Source organism: Ambystoma mexicanum, chromosome 1p (genome assembly GCF_040938575.1).
Source record: "Ambystoma mexicanum isolate Mex_15411 chromosome 1p, UKY_AmexF1_1, whole genome shotgun sequence".
Lineage (NCBI taxonomy): Eukaryota > Metazoa > Chordata > Amphibia > Caudata > Ambystomatidae > Ambystoma > Ambystoma mexicanum.
The window spans coordinates 1,172,096,640-1,172,116,059 of record NC_090921.1 but is presented as its reverse complement, the minus strand read 5'-3'; the positions used below and the strand labels follow the sequence as shown (position 1 = coordinate 1,172,116,059).

At 48.1% G+C, this 19,420-nt stretch overlaps 1 protein-coding gene across 3 annotated transcripts in view; it reads left to right on the top strand.

Moving 5' to 3' along the window:
• ARHGAP33 (Rho GTPase activating protein 33) overlaps positions 1 to 19,420 on the top strand; it is a 1,138,731-nt gene that overhangs the window by 941,842 nt on the left and 177,469 nt on the right. For all 3 annotated transcript variants that reach the window (XM_069604876.1, XM_069604877.1, XM_069604878.1), the window contains one exon: positions 1,410 to 1,555. In XM_069604876.1, the coding sequence (XP_069460977.1) occupies positions 1,410 to 1,555 (146 nt within the window). The remainder of the gene's footprint in view (positions 1 to 1,409; positions 1,556 to 19,420) is intronic.

Sequence of the window (19,420 nt, the reverse complement as noted above, 5' to 3'; positions counted from 1 at the left end):
CCATAGGGCAACCCAGCAAAGACAGGCACTTATTGGTAATAAGTTGTTAAAGATGATAACTTTAAAAAGACGCTATGGAGAGTCTTAAAAATGACACCCATAAAAAGTGTTAAAGATTATGTGAGTGTGGAAAAAGGTTCCCACTCACTGAGGTATTAATGAAATATATCGCACTGATAAAGCAAAAGGTTCTGGGGTTGAACCAGGAAAGGAAGATTTACTAGTTCTTTGCAAATCTTACCTAACGGTCAGGCTCTCTGGCTCCACCCAACCCAGGTAACTTTAAAGATTTTCCAACAGACCCAGAGCCAAATGTATCTGTATTTTTATAATAAACATCATGGACTGACAGATTGCATCATAGTGGTTATTTGTGGCAGTGACACTGTCACATGTATAACTCTCTCTGCCCTAGGAATGTAATGAGTCCCAGTGACTAGCACTATCAGTTTGATTTAGCCTAACTTTGTTAGTGCTCCTGTTTATATCTGCATGTGTGAGGACATTCCGTACACACCTACCATTTAATTTCCTTGCTCTTATGTGTCGCTTGTTGCTCTATTTATATATCTGATTTCATTACGAGTGTGCTATGTCCATGTGGCTGGTGATGCATGTCTAAACTAATGTTTTTTGGGGTTGGGTTTTATAGTGCAACCCCTTTTCTCTCCCCTGTAGTGTGCATTTGGACCATCCATATTCCTGTGTGCAAGAGGGCCAGGAATACTGTGATTTTGTGGCAACGTTGGTACCGATTAGCACTCTGTAAATGCAACATCTCACTATATCTAGGTCCCCTTTTCTATCCTCTCGTTAGAGTAAATGTATAGCACCAATCAGCAAATAGTGCCCTCATACATTAGCAGTTTGAGTGAGAACTTTAATGTAGTGTACATTTTCCAGTATGTAAGTGTGGTGTTTCTTTTTGGGTAACTCTGAACACTAAGTGACCTTCCCTCCCAGCCATCCTTCCCTCCTGAAATTATAGCTGAACTGTTGTGCATCACTTCTTTCGTGGGAGGGGGTTGGCTTTGTTTTTTTGTATTTCTTGTTCAGCCATTAGGTTAGATGGGTGTACAGCTCCCACGAAACGCCTGTTTAAAATTCTCCCCAACATGGATGGTAATATGTGATAATGGTTTTATTACAGTTTTTCTACAGAAGACCAACCTGAATAAGGTCCACCTAAGACACAGTTAAGGTGAAATTGAATGGGTTAAAGTGATTTTATTCCCTGAAATAAGGGAAGGGTGAAAACCGGGGGTCATGAGAAGGCCCCACTCACTGTTGGGAAAATAAAAAAATAAATAAAAAGACATGACCAAAAACAGCCACATTTGGTCTATAAGCACATGGAGCCCCTTGTAGACAACTTCTCCCAGTGACCTCTCCCCACTCTTTTCCTACAGGTCGATGGAGATAGAGGCCGTTGGGCTCAACGGAGCTGATGCATTCAGGGAAGTGCGGGTGCAATCAGTAGTAGTAGAGTTTCTGCTCAGCAACGTGGATATCCTCTTCAGTGACAAGTTCACGTCCATCGGCAAAGACAATGCAGGTAGGACACACCGATTTCCAAGGTGTTGCACTTCAAAGACCGACATTGAAGGCTCCTGAGTGAAGTGCAGCTTTAAGGGCAGACCTGCTACACCAAGCGAGGCTGGTCACATTTCCTAAAAATGTGTTCCTGTGCAGAAATAGCACTCCAGTCTGAGAAATCACACTCCTGTAACAACCCCAATGCCCAAAATAATCAGGTTTAGAGAGACATGCCTTTTGCCAAGAGAACCACCTCCATCCTAAACAGTCTTAAACTCTGCACATGGACCTCTTTAGAGTTAGACATACTGTTTCTCTACTTTATTATGATTATGACAGAGGGGACTATTTTTGGTGAATGAGAGCAATACACTCTTAAGAAATCCCATATCCTTTGCATTTGTGGCACAATACTCAGAGTAAAAAGTAAAGATCTCTGACTACAGACACAAAGGGATAACACTACATTCTCCTCCCCCCAACTACCTCTTTCTCCCCTTCCCAGCATCCCCATTCCTTCAAATCTCTACCCCATTTTGGTTCTTCTTGCCCTGCCACCACTTGCCAGTTTACTTCAAGCTAGTTTGTTTCTTATCCATATCCCTTGTGATCAATTTCCCCCTTACTTCTTTCTTCCATTTTCCCCTCCTTTTATTGTTTACTTCTACTTGCTCATTTGGTCTCCCTTTCTTCCCTTTATTTTACCATCCCTATCCCATATTCTTACTTTCTATTATTCCCTTTTATATCTTATACATCCTTTCTCCACCATTCCACCTTGCTCCTTTATTCCCCAATGTCCCTCTAATTCTTTGCCCTAGTCTCCCCCCTTTTTGCCCCATTTAGCCACATCTTCCCATTTTCCTCTTCTTTTCCCCATCTCCCCCTTTTCCCCATCTCCCCCTTTTCCCCATCTCCCCCTTTTCCCCATCTCCCCCTTTTCCCCATCTCCCCCTTTTCCCCATCTCCCCCTTTTCCCCATCTCCCCCTTTTCCCCATCTCCCCCCTTTTTCCCCATCTCCCCCCTTTTTCCCCCATTTCCCCCCTTTTTCCCCATCTCCCCCCTTTCCCCATCCCCCTCCTTTTCCCATCCCCCTCCTTTTCCACATCTTCCTCCTTTATTCTCCCATCTTCCCTGTTCTCTCACTCCCCTTTTGCCCCTTTTTACCCAATCTTCCCCTTTATCTCCCCCCATTTTTCCACATCTTCCCCTTTTCAACCCCCATTTTCCCGATCTTTGCCCCGTTTCCCCCAATCCCCATCTTTCCCCTTCCCCCACCTGCTACCTTTCCCCACCATGCCCCTTTTCCCTTCTTCCCCCTTTCTGCCATCTTTACCCCTTTCCCATCTTATCTCCCCCTGTTCTCATCGTCCTTTTCCCATGTCCACCCTGTTCCCATCTTCTCCCCTTTTCCCCCATGCCTCCCTTTTCTCTCCCCTGTTCCCCATCTTCCTCCTTTTTCTCCCCCCTGTTCCCCATCTTCTCCCTTTTCCCCCTTTTCCCTGTCTCCCTCCCTCTTTTCCCTGTCTCCCTCCCCCTTTTCCCTGTCTCCCTCCCCCTTTTCCCTGTCTCCCTCCCCCTTTTCCCTGTCTCCCTCCCCCTTTTCCCTGTCTCCCTCCCCCTTTTCCCTGTCTCCCTCCCCCTTTTCCCTGTCTCCCTCCCCGCTTTTCCCTGTCTCCCTCCCCGCTTTTCCCTGTTTCCCCACCCGCTTTTCCCTGTTTCCCCACCCGCTTTCCCGCTTTTCCCTGTTTCCCCTCCCGCTTTTCCCTGTTTCCCCTCCCGCTTTCCCGCTTTTCCCTGTTTCCCCTCCCGCTTTTCCCTGTTTCCCCTCCCGCTTTTCCCTGTTTCCCCTCCCGCTTTTCCCTGTTTCCCCTCCCGCTTTTCCCTGTTTCCCCTCCCGCTTTTCCCTGTTTCCCCTCCCGCTTTTCCCTGTTTCCCCTCCCGCTTTTCCCTGTTTCCCCTCCTCCCCTTTTTCCCTGTTTCCCCTCCTCCCCTTTTTCCCTGTTTCCCCTACCCCCCTTTTTCCCTGTTTCCCTCCCCTTTTTCCCTGTTTCCCTCCCCTTTTTCCCTGTTTCCCTCCCCTTTTTCCCTGTTTCCCTCCCCTTTTTCCCCTGTTTCCCTCCCCTTTTTCCCCTGTCTCCCTCCCCTTTTTCCCGTCTCCCTCCCCTTTTCCCCCCATCTCCCCGTTCACCATTTTCCTCCTTCCCATCTGCCCCTTTTCCCCATATCCCCTCCATCTTCCCCACTTGCCCCTTCTCCCCCTCCCTTTTTATACCCACTCTTTTTCATTGAACAGTTTTCCACCATTCTCTCATTTTTGCCTTTCCCCTTGCCTCTTTTGCTCTTTTTTCACCCACTCCGCCAGTTTCAACTCTCACACTACTGTCTTGCTCTTTCCTTTTATATAAGTTCTCCCTCTTATATGTCTGCCATTTCCTCTTTTTGTTTAACGTTGCCCCTTTTGTTTGTTCGATATTTAAAGCTTTTTATATCCTTTGATATAAAAATAAGAAGGCAAGACATTAAAAAGAAAAGCGAGAGCAAAAGAATAAAGAATATAATGCAGCTGTCATCTGCACATTTTTTCTGAATGACAATTAGCAATTTGATCAAGGCCATTGGTATTTTGTCAGCTGATAACATCATTTTCCACCATAGGTTTTCGATCTGTGCCCATATTTCATTATGTCACCAGTCATTAGTAACTCTCTTTGAGATGACAGGCCGTGCAATCCATTACCAAATGTTGCAAATTTTCAATTGACTCATCTTCTTCACATAAACGGCATGTGGGGGGACTGTCTTTGAGGGCCTTACACCATGAAGTTTCCTTTGTTTGCATTAAATTCAATCGAAACCTAAAAAACAAATCGCTAAAAAACCAATGAGGAAATAGTTTCAGATAACTTGGTAACGAATTTGGCTTCCTACTGTCCTCCCACAATTTACCATATGCCTTGTACTTTGGTCTTTCCTTCTCTGTTCTAAACCAGTCTTGGGAATATAGTTTCTTCTTGACTTTGTAAGGGTTGTTGATCAAGATAGAATTTGCTTTGCCTTAGGTTTGCAATAGAATTTGACACTTGGCTTCTCACTGGATTAATGCCGGCTCCCTGTGTTCCACCAAGGCTTTTTTCAGGCACTCAAATCCTCCCTTGGGAAATTCATCTATACATTTCCTATAAAAGGAGAGCATCTTCCATTTAGCCACTGCTGCCAAGGAGGTCAGGCCTAGTCTGCCTGTATCGGAGTTCCCTTGGGCAATATGTGTCCTTTTCCAGAAGCACCCCTCCAGCGTTGACCAGTTTTTCATTTAAAGTTGATTTTCCTGATATTAGAAGGTCCATACATGCTTTGGCCAAACAACTTCAATTAACAGAAACCCTTTATATACTCTTCTCTCACTGATTAACATAGCCTACTGACAAGATCTCCTGCAAGGTTGGGCGTATCTTGTGCCCTTTCAAAGTTGTAATGGAAATCTTCTGAAATTGAAATGCAGGTCCAAAGTCAGCTTTCCATTAATTAACTGGAGGAGTATTTTGTAGTATCATACCAGGAATCTGTGGTTGATTGGTTTGGGAAGCATAATAAGTGTAGAAATCTGGTTGTAAAACTTAATCCCAGCCAATTGATACGATAATAATGATTTGTTATTTATATTGCACTTTTGCGTTGTACTTGGAAGATTTTACATACAATTAACCACCCAACCGAAGTTGGTACTCTCGATCTTGGAAGCATGAAAAGCTTAGTTGGCCTTGCAGCAATTCAAAACTGTCAAACCCTCCCAAACTGCAAAAGGAAGTTGATTACCAGGAGCCATTTTGGGGATAACAGTAGGCAAAGCATCAGGTCACCAGACCTAGTGAATGTAAGCTGCCCAGATTCAAATTTAGGACAGATAATGGGCACTGAAATTGGACAGAATATGGTGATCTTGCTGTCCTCTGTTGTATTTAATTGCTTAAGCAAACTAGTCCTCTCATGAAAAGGACAAGTCAATTGTAGCTTGCAGAACAAAACACCCTCCAGCCCCAGATCTCCAATGAATCAAGAAGACAGCACTGTGGCATTGCCCAGAGTCCCCTACTATTCAAACACTGTATCCGAGAAGCACAGAAAAAGTTACTCTGCTATGCCAGAGAATAAAAACCCATGCACCCAAAAGTAAGCTGCTGCTTGCACCTCCATCCCACACTTTGTCCCGCCCCTAGTTTATGAGCAGCCACAGTGTGTCTACCAGCAGTGTGTGATCCCAGAGGAGCCACATTACTTTTGGCTACCAGAGCAGGAAGCTGGTGAACACACAAAAGGCAGGGAAATAGTGAAGTAAGAGCTGGACAGCCAAAACAAAACTGCCATATGGTGATTTGGTAAATACATACAAGAATAACCCCTCTTAAATACTGCCTCCTTCTAACAGCTGTTTCTTTCTCCTCACCCTTTTTCAATGTTCCTTTATTTTACTCTCATTCCTTACTCAACCCCCCACCCCCCGCATCCCCTTCACGGACTGCCAAATCCTTTATGAATTCTTCATTACATTGGAAATTCACCCAGCAGCAACATATGTTAAGGGAATGCAGTAAGCTTGTCTGTCTATTATTCTTGGTTGATGAGCGCATTTGGAAAGGATTTGGTATGGGAAGGGTCCTGGGTTTTTGATACATTTTGCAACCTACTTTCCTTTTAGCGCCACTGCTATTTATGCGGAAGTTGCTGCGTCCCTCTGAGAAACGCAGGCTTCTGACGTTGAAGGAAGCCTGGACCAAGGTCCAGCAGAGCCAGGATGAGGAGCTGGAGATACTATCATAGGCTGCCATTGAGGGCTGCCTCATGCAACCACAACGGAGACCGATTGGAGAGTATATGCCTGCTCATTGTGCCAGCAGTTGTGCACCCTGTGGAAGCTCAGGCCACCCTGAAGGCTCTCTATGTGTTTTGAACATTTAATGGACAACTTGGTACTTTGTAGGGTTACTAACATGGACACCACTGTTCTCTATTTTGTGGAACAGCAGCAGGACGTTTTAAATCCTTTAGACTTGTCTCCCAATTAAGCTGCTATTGATCTGCCTGTGCTTGGACATTTTATTCACAGACCATCTATGCAGGCCTTTATGAGCGATGGGTAGAAACGCTTGTGCACAGAACATGAGCTTGATCGATGTACGAGGGTATGATGCAGTTTGCAGAGGGAAGAAAAATTGCAGTATATCGATGATTAAGAGGGCTGGGGAGAAATAATCTGTAAAGCAAAGAGGAGAAAAAAGACAATATCAGAAATACTGAAGGAAGACAAGGAGAGAGAAATGACCAATGGGAAGAGGATTGCAGTTGGAAAGAGGGCAAAAGCGATGCATGGTTTAGGATCCAAGTAGAGAAGCTTTCCCAGTCCCTTCTTGCCAAATAATCAAGCTCTGAGATACTTTTCCAGCCCTACTTATTCACTCACATACATGTTGGCCCACAAAGTGGCCTATTGCACATATTGTAGTGTGGGAAACATTAGAAAAGACGAAATCTAGTACCGTTAGAGACCTCAACACTTGCCTCATCTTTTATTCCAAATATTATGATCTGTTGACTTGCAGTAGAGAAAACCCAAAAGTAATTAATGTGTGTTTGATTATTGGGTCCATCAGAAATTGGTTGGTGTGGGCTTCTGATATTGTGTTCTAGGTACTGACCTCAGGGCTTAACAGTTATTCTGGAAAAGTGTCCAAACCTCAAGACTTGGTGTGAAACAAAATTAGGGCAATCTTTTCCCCTGCATGGACGTCTTCCTCGGTCCCACCAAGGCATCGGTGGTCCTGTTCCTGTTTATCCCCTTCTGTACCTTGTTCATTTGCATCCTTCTACTCATTCCCTGAAAATGTCAATGCTGCAACTGAGACATGTTTGACTTTTCTGAAAATAATGGCTGCCAGAGTATGGACAGATGATGTGGCGAGAGTAGAGCCCCGGAGACCACGCATGCTGCCATAGGTGAAGAGATTCCTGAATGCATCCTGCCTATGACCTGCATCTAACCTGGGCAACCTTGGGGGGCATTAAGGGTGTGATACTGATGGCAGGTTCAGAGATTTTGGGTCATGTTAACAATATCAAGCAAGCATATTGGGTTTACATTTTGCCCAAGCCCCCCTACACCCAGGTTCCATGTTAAAGAGTTAATGTTAATGTCAATTGTCAAATATTTTCCAGTCAAATCACATCTTTTTAAGACAACTAGGAATTTCTGGCTCTGGAGGAGGGACTGACTCAGGAAAAACACGGGGGAACTGTTACTCAAAGTATTGTTGCTGTAAATCAATGGAATATGCACCCTAATGGAGTTGGATAAAAATTGCAATGACATTAAAACAAACATGAAAGAGTCATGAATGGCCCTCCAGTTTCTGGTGCGGAGATTCAACTTGGTTTGTGGAAAGGTCTAATCCTTTAATTGTTGCTGTGCCTGCCCTGCTAAGTACTCTAGAGTGACACACTGGCATTCATGTAAGTTAAAGAAGGAACACCAGGTAAAGAGACTCTGTATGATCAAATCCCTGTAGGGTCCACATTTCAAATGCAGTGTGTCCTGCCACGTATTCCTCAATATTCGTAAGTCTGCTTGCAGCTAGGGAAGCTTTTTTCATAGGGTGTTGTGTGTCGTTGACTCGTGGCCCTCGATGGCCTTCATCCTGTCCTCGGCCGTGGCGTTGACGCTGGTATAAGTAGCTCACGCGGCGCCCGTTGATTCAGTTATGTTTTTCCGCATGCTCAACAAACTTTGGACGGTTCATCACCTCAGTGATTTTTCTCTGCATTCTCTGCATTTTCCAAAAATTCTTCCAAAAGGAGGTTTTAGGGTGAAGGAGATTGCCCCCGATCGTCATTCATCCTCATCCTCATCCCATAAACAATGGAACCAACGTCACCATCACGGTCACGCTCCATCACTTACCGGCGGATTGCTGGGGTGCTGCAAGGCACTGTTGTGCTCTGACAGACGGTTGGTGGCTCTATCCACGATGATGCTGTTGGCTTCTTGTCCATTCACCATTTCCCGGGAGATCAATGGAGGCAACACAACCGCTTGGATCGTCCATTGGAGTTTCTGGGCGGCGCGCTTGCGTCACAGCGTTGCCTTCTGGGTTTGGGTCACATGATGCTGGTTCATGGCAGTGGCTTGTGGTTTCCCAGGCAGCAACACACACCGGAACCATCTACCTTCTGGTATAAAAGGCCTACTGAAGAGTCTTAACGCTCTTGTTTTCCTGGCGGTTGTCTGTGCTCTGACTAGCGCTCCCACATTCTTCTGCTGCCTTAGGGGTGGCTCCCTACTGGTTCTTCTTTTCTGGCCCTTACTCTTACGTCCCGTCCCCTTTCCTCCATACTGTATGGGCGTCCCTCGCAAGGGATGGGAGACGGAACCTTTTTCACCAGAAAAATCTTCTTCCCCTTTAAATTTAGAGGCGCGCGGCCCTGGGAGCATGCGCTCGTCTGACTCTGCCCACCAGCGCCACTCCTCAGTCCCCTTTTCCGCTTTGACGGGAACGAGCCGTGTTCACCACCACTTCTGGGTTTGGCTTCGGCCATGTAATACCACGCGCTCTTCCCAAGATATTCTTCTATCTTCGTCCTTTTCTTTTCAATTAGGTACTTGGTGCTCCGACGCCACGCTCCTCCCCGGCGCATGTCGACTTCGGCAGGCTTCAGCAGGTGGCCAGCCTGCGAGGGGCTCTTCCCTACATCAGATCCCCATGCTCTTTGCCTCTGCTGCCTTGGCCCCGACCACGGCTGGGAAGGTTGTTCCACGTGCAACGCACTGACTCCACTGAAGAACAGGCTAGCTAGGTGGAGGGAGCTCTTCCAGAAGTCACCTCCGGAAGACCTAAAGGACTTTGTCAAACATTGCTTGAGGCCGAAGGAAAGGCCTCTATTCACCATTGCACCCCGTAAAGGTGGCTCCTTCCCAAGGAAGCGCCTGATCGGGAGGAACCTTTTGGGTTCTAGCACCAGCACACGTACCTTGTTTAGTCCAGCGACCGGCCTCACGGGCGAGGTGTCTCTGGGTCCTTCCTGGGGTCAGTGCTGAGGGACCGCAAGGTTCTTTTACCAGGGTTACTCCCTAGTACCAACATCATGTCCAAGAGGGCGCCTTCACACAGCACTACCGGCAGCTCTGCCGAGAGCAATACGCCTGCCAGGTCACAGCCTGAGGTGCGGGATAGGCCTTTTGTTCCAACACCAATCGTCTTGGACGGGGCTGGTTCCAGCGAGCCAGGCACCACAATTTAGGCACATGGCACGCAGCTCGACAAAATGGCCGCCGCGCCAGACAAGATGGCCGCTCGGCCGATACCCCTTCTTGCGCAGCAGGTGGAGGAAAGAGTCACAAGGTGGGACTGGTGTCAACCAGGTGCATGGCCTACAGTTTATCCATCAGCAGCGCAGGGCAGGTTTCCCCTGCACCCCAGGCAGAGTTTGCCCTGGCCCCAGTTGCCCTTAGCCACTCTCTGTCAATATCACCTGCCACGTCTACAGCCTCCGAAGACAAGGTTCCTAGGGCTGATGCAAACTCCCCAGATTGGGGGCCATCCTCCAGGATGCCATCAGGGACATGCTCCCCCAGGTCACCCCACTGCTGCCCCAGCTGGCTCCTTCGATTGTCTTCCATGCCTCCCACATTACAGGCGGCTCCTCAGCAGCCACCAGCTCCAGTATCTACACCGTAGCCCACGGCACCCAGCACCCCTCCACCAGTTCCGGACCCTCCGAGCTCTCTGGTGGACACTGACGAGGAGGAGGACCTTGACACGCCATCTTCAGCCAGGGCCTTCCACGAATGCCTTGCAGGTTTGGCAGAATATTTGGGCCTGCCTCAGCTCAAGGTACAGCAGCCCATGGAGGGGGTCTTGGCAGAAGTCCTCACCCTAAGACACCCTACCAGAGGGGGATCCCGATGCAGAAAGACGTAGTTTCCCTGGCCAAGAAGAGTTGGCTGAAGGCGCACTCGGCCCAACCTGTCAATCGGTGCCTCGACGCCGATTATAGGCAGATGGAGGGGGAATACACTATTGTTTTCGGCGCATCTTCAACTGCACTCTTCTGTGATCTCTGTGGCGTCAATCTACTCGAAGCCTCAGTCATCCTTGGCCACCTTGTCCTCAACGCTACTAGGCAAGGAGGAGAAGATTGGAGTTGTATGGGAAAAACCTGTACTCCAAATCCTCCTTGCACCTGCGTCAAGCCAACGCGGATGCCATGCTGGCAGCCATTAACCAAAGGCTCTGGCGGGAAATTGCGGACTTCCTCCGAGAATCTCCGGCGCAGAGCCAAGTGCACTTCAAGGCAGGCCTAGGAGAAGCCAGGCTGGTAGCACAGGACATCATGAAGTCCACCATGACCCACATCGATACCTCTGGCCGGGCCATCTGCGTTGCCACGGACATGAGAAGGACTGCCTGGCTCTGGGCTACTAAGTTTAACCCTGACGTCCAGGAATGCATATCGGACCTTCCATTCGAGGGTAGTGACCTCTTTCACTCCACCACGGATGAAGAATTACATAAAAAGAACAGCTCACAAACTGCGAAGTCTTTATCTATTCTTACAAAGGCCACACCCAAGGCCTACACCCAGTCACAGCAAAGCTCTGACAAGGGGTGTGCCTTTGGCGGGTTCTGGGGCTTTCAAGAACGAAGGTCCAGGCAACCTGACCGTTCTCTGAGTCAGCACCGGAGGAAACAACAAAAGGGGTGGGGGGGCCAAGGGCTTTTTCCAATCGCCCTCCCCCTACCCCCCACCCCCCTCCGCAGCAGCCTCATAGGGAAAGAAGGCATTCCACACCCCTTCGGGTCCATGTGTCTCCGGTGGGGGGCAGGCTTGCCTTTCACGTGCAATTTTGGTGCCAGAATTCTTTGGACCCCTGGATCCCCTCTGTAGTCTCCACGGCTACTGCCTACCGGTACCTTCCTCTCCTCCCTCTGCCCCTTCTCTCCCACAGATTGGGACAGCAACTCTGTTGGCGAAGATCTGGTCGCTTGTCGAGAACCAGGCTGTGGAATAAGTCCCAACCTCCCAGCGAGGCTTGGACTTTTATTCCAGGATTTTCTCCATACAGAAGAAGTACAAGGCAAGCCTGAGAGTTGTTGGACCTTTACACCCTCAACCTCTCCCTTCCTCTGCAAAAATTCAAGATGGGTTACGCCAGCACTTATTACGGAATCACTGGACAGGGGAGACTGGATGTGCTCCCTGGATCTGAAGGACGTGTACCTACATGTCCCGATTTGGCAGCAGCATCCTTCCTCACTGCGGTTCAGGATCATGGACTGCCATTTCCAATACAAGGTACTACCTTTTGGTCTCAATTCAGCCCCCAGGGTGTTTACCAGGTTGATGAATGCAGTGGCAGCCCTCCTCAAGGCCCAAGGCCACCATGTCTACCCATACCTGGACGACTGGCTCGTCTGGCCTACATCTCGGGAAGCGGTTCACCATACCTCCTCCGCACTGATGTATACACTCCACGACATGGGGTTCACTATGAATCTTAAGAGGTCTCAGCTGCAGCCCACGCAGACCCTGACCTTCCTGGGCCACATCTGGGACACAAGCTCCGAGAGAGTATTTCCCTCGGAGGACAAGATAGCAGCCATTAAGAAAGCCATCTCTCACTTCCTCTCTAGGGCAGTGACCTCGGCCTGATGGTACCAACATCTGTTGGGTATAATGGCGGCAGTCCTGTTGGCCGTACCCCACACAAGGCTCAATATGAGGAGATTACAGCTGCACTTTGCATCCTCATGCAATCATGAGAAGGGCTCCCAAGCAGAGCCAGGCAACATTCCTCCCTTTCTTCACCCAGACCTCATGTGGTGGTCCGCGGACTTCAACCTGCGGCAGGGCAAGCCCTGCCCACAGCCGGCCCCTCAGGTCACCGTTACTACAGACTTCTCCCTAGAGGGCTGCAGAACCACTCTGGAAAGCCACGGGTTCCATGGTGTCTGGACTCAGCAGGAGTCCCACATTTGGCTGGAATTGAAGGCCATATGGATGACTCTCAAGAGGGCAAGACAGTTCTTATCAAGACGGACAACTCCACTAGCATGTACTATGTCAACAAGCAGGGGGGCTATCAGATCCCCTCCACTGTGCAATTTAGCCGTCAGCATGTGGACAGTAGGCACTGGAGAACAACATCTACCTCCCCGCAGTCCACCTGCCGGGGGAGTCCAACCTGGAGCCTGTTGGCCAAAGTTTGAATGCAATACCCTCTGGGAAAACTACAAACAACTATGACTACAGGTATAGGCAACCCAACCTTTGGCATAAGCTTGTACTACACAGTTTTGGTAGAGTGTTCAGCGGCCTGGCTTATCTCAATAGGGGAAATGTGAGCTGTAGTGGAGTTACACAAAGATTCACAGTTACAGGTATTTAAATAAACTCTTATACTCAAGGTTTCTTGCATAAACAATTAATAATTTATCAGTCGGTTATACAGCCTTCTTCAGAAGGGATCGATAGAATAGTAACACACAAATATACTTCAGTACTGTACACTCCGAGTTTCTGAATCAGACCAGACACTTTTGGGATGGCCCACAGACACAGCCGTGGGGACAATAGGGAGGACGTCTCGGGACTCCTGCACTGCACTGGGACTGTCAAAACCTGCTACCGGCAAACTTCACTTTCAGTGGCTGTTTCGCGTTTCAGCTCCTTGCGGTACAGCAAATAGCAACAAGCGTGCTTCCTGGCTGTCAAGGTGGACTGTCTTTGCTTCTGGGGTCCCACACTCTGCTGAAGGGGCTCAGGCTTGGTCAGTCTTGCTTCGTGGGAGTCCAGAGGATCTTCCAAAAGCTTAAGGCCAGCTTAAAAGTAACGCACACAATCTGGTGTCCTTTACCCTGGCTATTTGGTTTCCTTCAGCAACTGAGGAAATTCAACCCGCTCAGAGATGGGCGTCCGCGTGGCTTACTTTGGAGTTGTTTGGTCCCACCAACTCAAAGGGAGAAGTCGTCCTTGCATGGTCTTCTCAGCTGATGCAAACTTGGCAAGTAGTCACTGCAACAGGGCTTCACCGGGCAAACCAATGGCCCAGGAGTTGAAGCAGGCATCCTCTTCAAGCTCTTCTTCGGTTTCTTCGTCCAGTGGTTGACTCTGCCTACCAAGCCAAAAGACTTGCCTTTTATTCAGGTCTCTCCCATTCATTCCAGCCTAGCTGTCACTCACCCAGCAGGGTGGCTGTCCTTGCCGGACAGTCAGCCAGCCAATCACCACACAGTGGATTTGGGTCTCCTAGGAGACTAAGCACAGCGAGTTTTGGGCACCTCCCTCACTTCCTGCCTACCCCAGACACTCTGGAGCAGGAGACGGGTTTCACTCCTGAAGCCCACCAAAGGCAAAATGAACAAAGAGACCAAACCTTGTTTGGCGCGCAGAGAAAATCTCTAGAAGGACCTTTCCACAAAGACACATGGCGAAAAACAAAGTCCGGGGACCATTTTGAAAAAGATGGCTCCCCCGGTTAGCGTTACCGGAGCTGCGAACAGCTGAGGTAAATGCAAACCTGGTAGTTCGGAACAAAACCACTGCCACCAGCCAGTCTGTGAGGAAAGGGTAACATAAAATATGTTACATGAGCATTTAGACACAGGGGATACTAAGTAACCCTCCCAGCACTCTATTTTAAGATTGGGTGTGCTGGGGCTAGCAAGTACAATGCTAAATAAAGCCAATTTCACTTTACTGCTCTGGGAAATAGTAGTTTATCCCAGAGAGGGTATTTAAACCTTGGGAAATCTGACTTCCCTGTGCCACTGCACTGAAGGTGCTGTATGACACGAATGTAAAAGATGATGCCTGCAGAGTTTGTCAGACTCCATAACAAAAAGAAACAAACACAAAAAACACATAGAATTAAAAGTACAAAGTTCCAAAGTTCAGCAAAAGATCTGGGGGTCTCTAAGGTAGAGAGGAATTAGCACATTTTTGAGAATTCTAACGGAGGCGAACCAGCTCAGCAGACTGGGGCGGACAATTATGAGTGGTCCACAGGGTGTTCTGCAAGATAAAGGAATCTCGTCACCTCAGCATCATTTTGATAGCTCTGTGGTGGTCGGCGAGACTGTGGTTCTTTGAGCTACTCAGCCTATCCGACAGGCCACCCATTCACCTCCCGCTGGGCCCGGCTCCTCTCCTGGCCCAGCAGGGGGGCAGGGTACTCCACCCTGCTCCTCCCTCACAAACTAGCCCTCGCACCGTGGTTCCTGAGGAGGTCACGTTGAAACACTTGAACCTCTCTCAAGCTAACCTAGAGATCATCCAGGGTGCTAGAAGCAAGGCTACTCTGAGCCATTATAGGAGTAATTGGTCTAGATTCTGTCATTGGGCCAACTCTAAGGGGATCAACCCTCTTAGGTGCACCTTGGACGACGTGCTCTCCTCCTCCGCACACCTGCCCACTCCGGCATACAGGTGGACACATGCCGCACCTATCTGGCAGCCATAGTGGCTTATAGGAATTCATAGGAGGGCCTCTTCTCCTCTTCCAACCTGGTGGTCAAGCAACATCTGGCGGGCCTCCACAGACTCTACCCGCCTATAAAGAAACCACACCCTTTGTGGGACCTCAATGTGGTGTTTGGCGCCTTGGCGCACAATCCTTTCGAGCCAATGGTGTCTGCGGACATTAGGCTGGTCACCATTAAGATAGCTCTACTTGTGGGCATCACCTCCGCTCGCAGAGTCAGCAAGATTCAGGCTCTGGTGGCATCAGAGCCCTACACCACCTTTCACAAGGACAAGGTGGTCCTGCAATCGCACCCTGCTTTCTTACCCAAGGTGACCTCCTCCTTCCATCTCAACGAGGAGATAGTCTTACTCACGTTCTTCGCCAACCCCAAGGATGAGCTTCAAAGGGTCCTGTACTGTCTGGACATCAGACACGCTCTGAAATACTACCTGGATAGGACCAAGGACTTCCGCAAGTCGGACGCCCTGTTTGTCACTTTCGGTGGGCCAAGGCCCGGTTATCAGGCTTCTAAGGCCGCCGTAGCAAGGTGGGTGGTCGCAGCCATTAATGAGGATTATGAGGGGCAGCACAAACCGATGCCAGCTAACTTGCATGTCCATGCGGTCAGAGCCAAGGCCACGTCCATCGCATTCCAGCGGTATGTGCCATGGCAGGTCATCAGCAGGGCGGCTACCTGGGCCACCCCTTCGGCTTTCTGTAAGCACTACTGTTTGGATGCCACCTCTAGGTCATACGCGGCTTTCAGGCCGGCGGTTCTAAGAAACCTGTTTTCTTAAGGAAGGTCTCCTCTCCACCCAGGGGCTACATTCAGTTGTAATAGCCCATACAGTATGGAGGAAATATAATAGTTACTCACCGTAGTGACCAAGTCCCCTTTCCTCCATACGTCCCTCCATCCGCACTGATTCCTACGCCGGCGTTCTGTTCCTGTCTTCATTTTGCATCTATCCATCTAAACTCCAGATCCCAACCACAAGGCCAAGCAATTGCTGATCCTGCTTCTGCTAGGCCTCAATTCTAAAATTATCCCAGTAACCAAAGGGAAGCTGTGGTGTTTTGGGGAAGTGTCCTGAATTTACCTGGCTTGCTGCCACTCACTGCTATCCTGATGCCCTATAGTCTCCAGAAACTAGAACTTCCAGTCCAGAAGAACTATCCTTTGGTATACAGTCCGTGTCCAGCTGACTCTATCCCGCCAGACATGTCCTGCTGTCCTTGGTTAGACATGATCTGTGTGATGACCAGAACCCTTGATGGTCCAAAATCCTAAATTAAATTTGTAAGGATGAAGCAGACAAGCAGTAAGGTTAGAACTAAAATTGCCTTTATTCAGGATAATTTGAAAAAAATAAATCGGAGCCCTGGATTAGCCTTCCTGGTTTTTCTGGTATAAGGGTGAGTCCTGGGATAATGCTGGCTAATCTTCGTATGCCCAGAGCGTCTCCGGTGTAGTTCTCTCTCCTTCTCCTCCGCTGTTCTACAAGAGACCAAGAAAGACACACACCCTCTGTCATTTGTCTCTCTCTTATATACTGCCTGGAGAGGTGAGGGCCAATCATGAAGGGTTTGGTCTGGTTCTTTATAAATACCCCTACAAGCCCCACCCCTTTCCTTTCTAACGAAGTTCGCCATATTGCCTCTCCCGCCAACGCCGGCAACCTGCTCGGGACCTCCGCCTCCAAGCCAGCTGGTACTGCCGACCCCCTCAGTGTTTTGCTGTTCAGACTTAACGGTGAGTGATTGTTCGCTGGAAGGGACTGGGGAGTGGTTTTTGCTTTGTTGTTGCCTGCGTTGGTTCTCTGCTGGTCTGGAAGGGCATGCAAGTGAAATGTTACGGGGGGGAACTAGGGGAGCGGGTACTGCCAGGTTACTCTTTTCATCCGGGAGCCACATGTGCAGTGATCTTTCCCACTCTCTGGGTTTCACCGTGAACGGCTTTTCATTCGCTTCATTCTGCCACCCTTCGAAACCGTGGAGCTTCTTATTTGGCAGCCCCTCACTGCGGGATGTCGGGTTAACATTTGCTTCTTTCCTGCTTTCCCCAACATTACTTGTTTTTATCACTTGTGATCGGGGAAGCGTCCCCGTCTTCCTTTCGGTCGTAGTTGTGCTCTTTGACCTGAGCTCGTTACCAGCCTTCTCATTGTTCTTTTCACGTTCACAAAAGTATTAATAGGAAGCATAGAAAATCATAGCATACCTTGCCTTGTTGTGTTCATCCCAATCTCTAAACCATCCTATCCTTACCTTAAGAACTTGTCACATTGTCACAACCATTCTTGAAACATTGCCTTTGATTCTTTGCGCTAGTGCTAATTCTTTAAATAATTTGTCTTGTGAAATCCCAAACCCTTAATCCTCCTTCGGGTAATCGGACTGAGTCTGCCAGGGCGGACACAGAGGTGCTGGTGTTGGTTCCGCGGATCAACTCTAGAGCTTACTGTGTTTCAATCTGGTAACCAACCCTGAATGCCCTATTGTCGAATAAAACTATCCTTGTAAAAATTGATTTCGGCTTTCTTTTTCGCGGCTTTCTTTTCCAAGAACACCTCTCATTCAACATTTCATTACTCACTCAGTTTAATAGCTAGAGACTTTATTTTAACTCTGGAGTATACATAAGACCCATAGCTACCGCCCAACCTAAAAACCGAATTAGTGTATTTCACTTGTTTTTCCTACAAATCGTTTAGTTAATTTTAGGCAGGAATCAGCATTTCTGCAAAGTTTTACATGTGTGATTTTTGTTTTAAAGTATTTTCAAACTTCCATTAAGATTCAAAGTGTTTACTTTTGTTCAAACTATAGCTCATGATTGTTGGCATCTTTTCAATGTTGCTCCCATAGAAATGTGTATTGATTTAAGAACTTTTGTACACTTTTCATTGTTTTGCTAAGCCATTTTCGAATGTCATTTTAAAAGTGTAAGATTTCCAACCCGTTTTTCTCTCTTGTTTTGGGAGGGAGGGTTTTATTCAAATTCTGTTTGCTGTGCTTTATTCCTGAATACCTGCTGCTTCCATACATCTGTTTAGAATAGCTTATTTGTGAGTTGAGGAATGTTGCAGGGGGAAATTGTAACTTGAGTGCTATCTTTTCAAACAAGCCAAAAGTGTTATTTTCTCTGGTGTTTCCCTTCTGTGTTGCTGAAAGTGAATTTAACTGACTTAAACACCTTTTTATTTGTTGTTGTCACCACATTGGTGATTGCTGCTCCCTATTAAAAAGTATGTTTAATTTGAATTTTAAATAAAGAAATATTACCTTTACCAACCAACCTGATTCCTGGTACATTGTGACCTGGGGTATTTTTAGAAGGAGTGTGATACGAGTGGTCTATCACTCAGAATATTGAACCTATAGACATAAATAAGCATTTCAGCTGTACGATGCATACTAGGCTGAGACCCGGGTATCTCGCCTGATTGAAATACTTAACACACCTCATGGTTCGCAAGGAGGTAAAGTACCCCCCCCTCCCCAACCCACCTCAGCCTCTGCTTCTTTGCCCTCTGCCTCAGCAACAACCCCAAAGTCCCTTTGAATCCTTGGTATACAGGACTGTTGTGAGGGGCAAGATGACTCAGCATTTGGAAAGTTGGCGGGGCATAACCTCCAATGCTTGGGCACTGCAGACAGTGTCTCACGGGTACTGCCTCCCTTTCCTAAAAATACCCCCAGACTGGCCCCTAGGAGGCCAGGCCTTGAAAGAACTGGACCAGCTCCTCCTCCAGGAGATTGTCACCCTGTTGGAGAAAGGTGCAATAGAGTCACTGCCTTTAGCAGAGAGGAATCAAGGTTGGTACTCTCATTATTTTGTAATACCCAAGAAGGACAGAGGACTGTGACCCATCTTGGACTAGAGACGCTTCAACAAGTTCCTCAGGAAGGACAGGTTCAAGATGATTACTCTTTCACAGATTCTTTAGGCCCTTCGACTCCAGGATTGTTTGGTGTCTTTGGACCTTCAGGATGCTTACTTTCATGTGCCAATTCATCCCAAGCACAGAAAGTACCTGAGGTTCCCCAGTGGCGGTGCTCATTTTCAATTTTGTGTTCTTCCTTTCGGGCTAACATCTATCCCAAGGGTCTTCACCAAACTGATGGCGCTGGTGGCAGCAAGTCTAACGAGGGGAGGGATTCACATCTCCCCTACCTGGACGATTGGCTGATCAGGGCTTGCTCAGCTGAGCATGCTGAAGGTCATCTCAGTTATCTATACTTGCCAATTCCTACACAGACTGGGCTTCTCCCTGAATTTCAGGAATTTCCACTTCTCAGAAGCTTCAGTTTATCGGAGCTGCCCTGGTCTTGTCCTCGGAACGCCTCGCTCCCCGATTTAAGGGCTC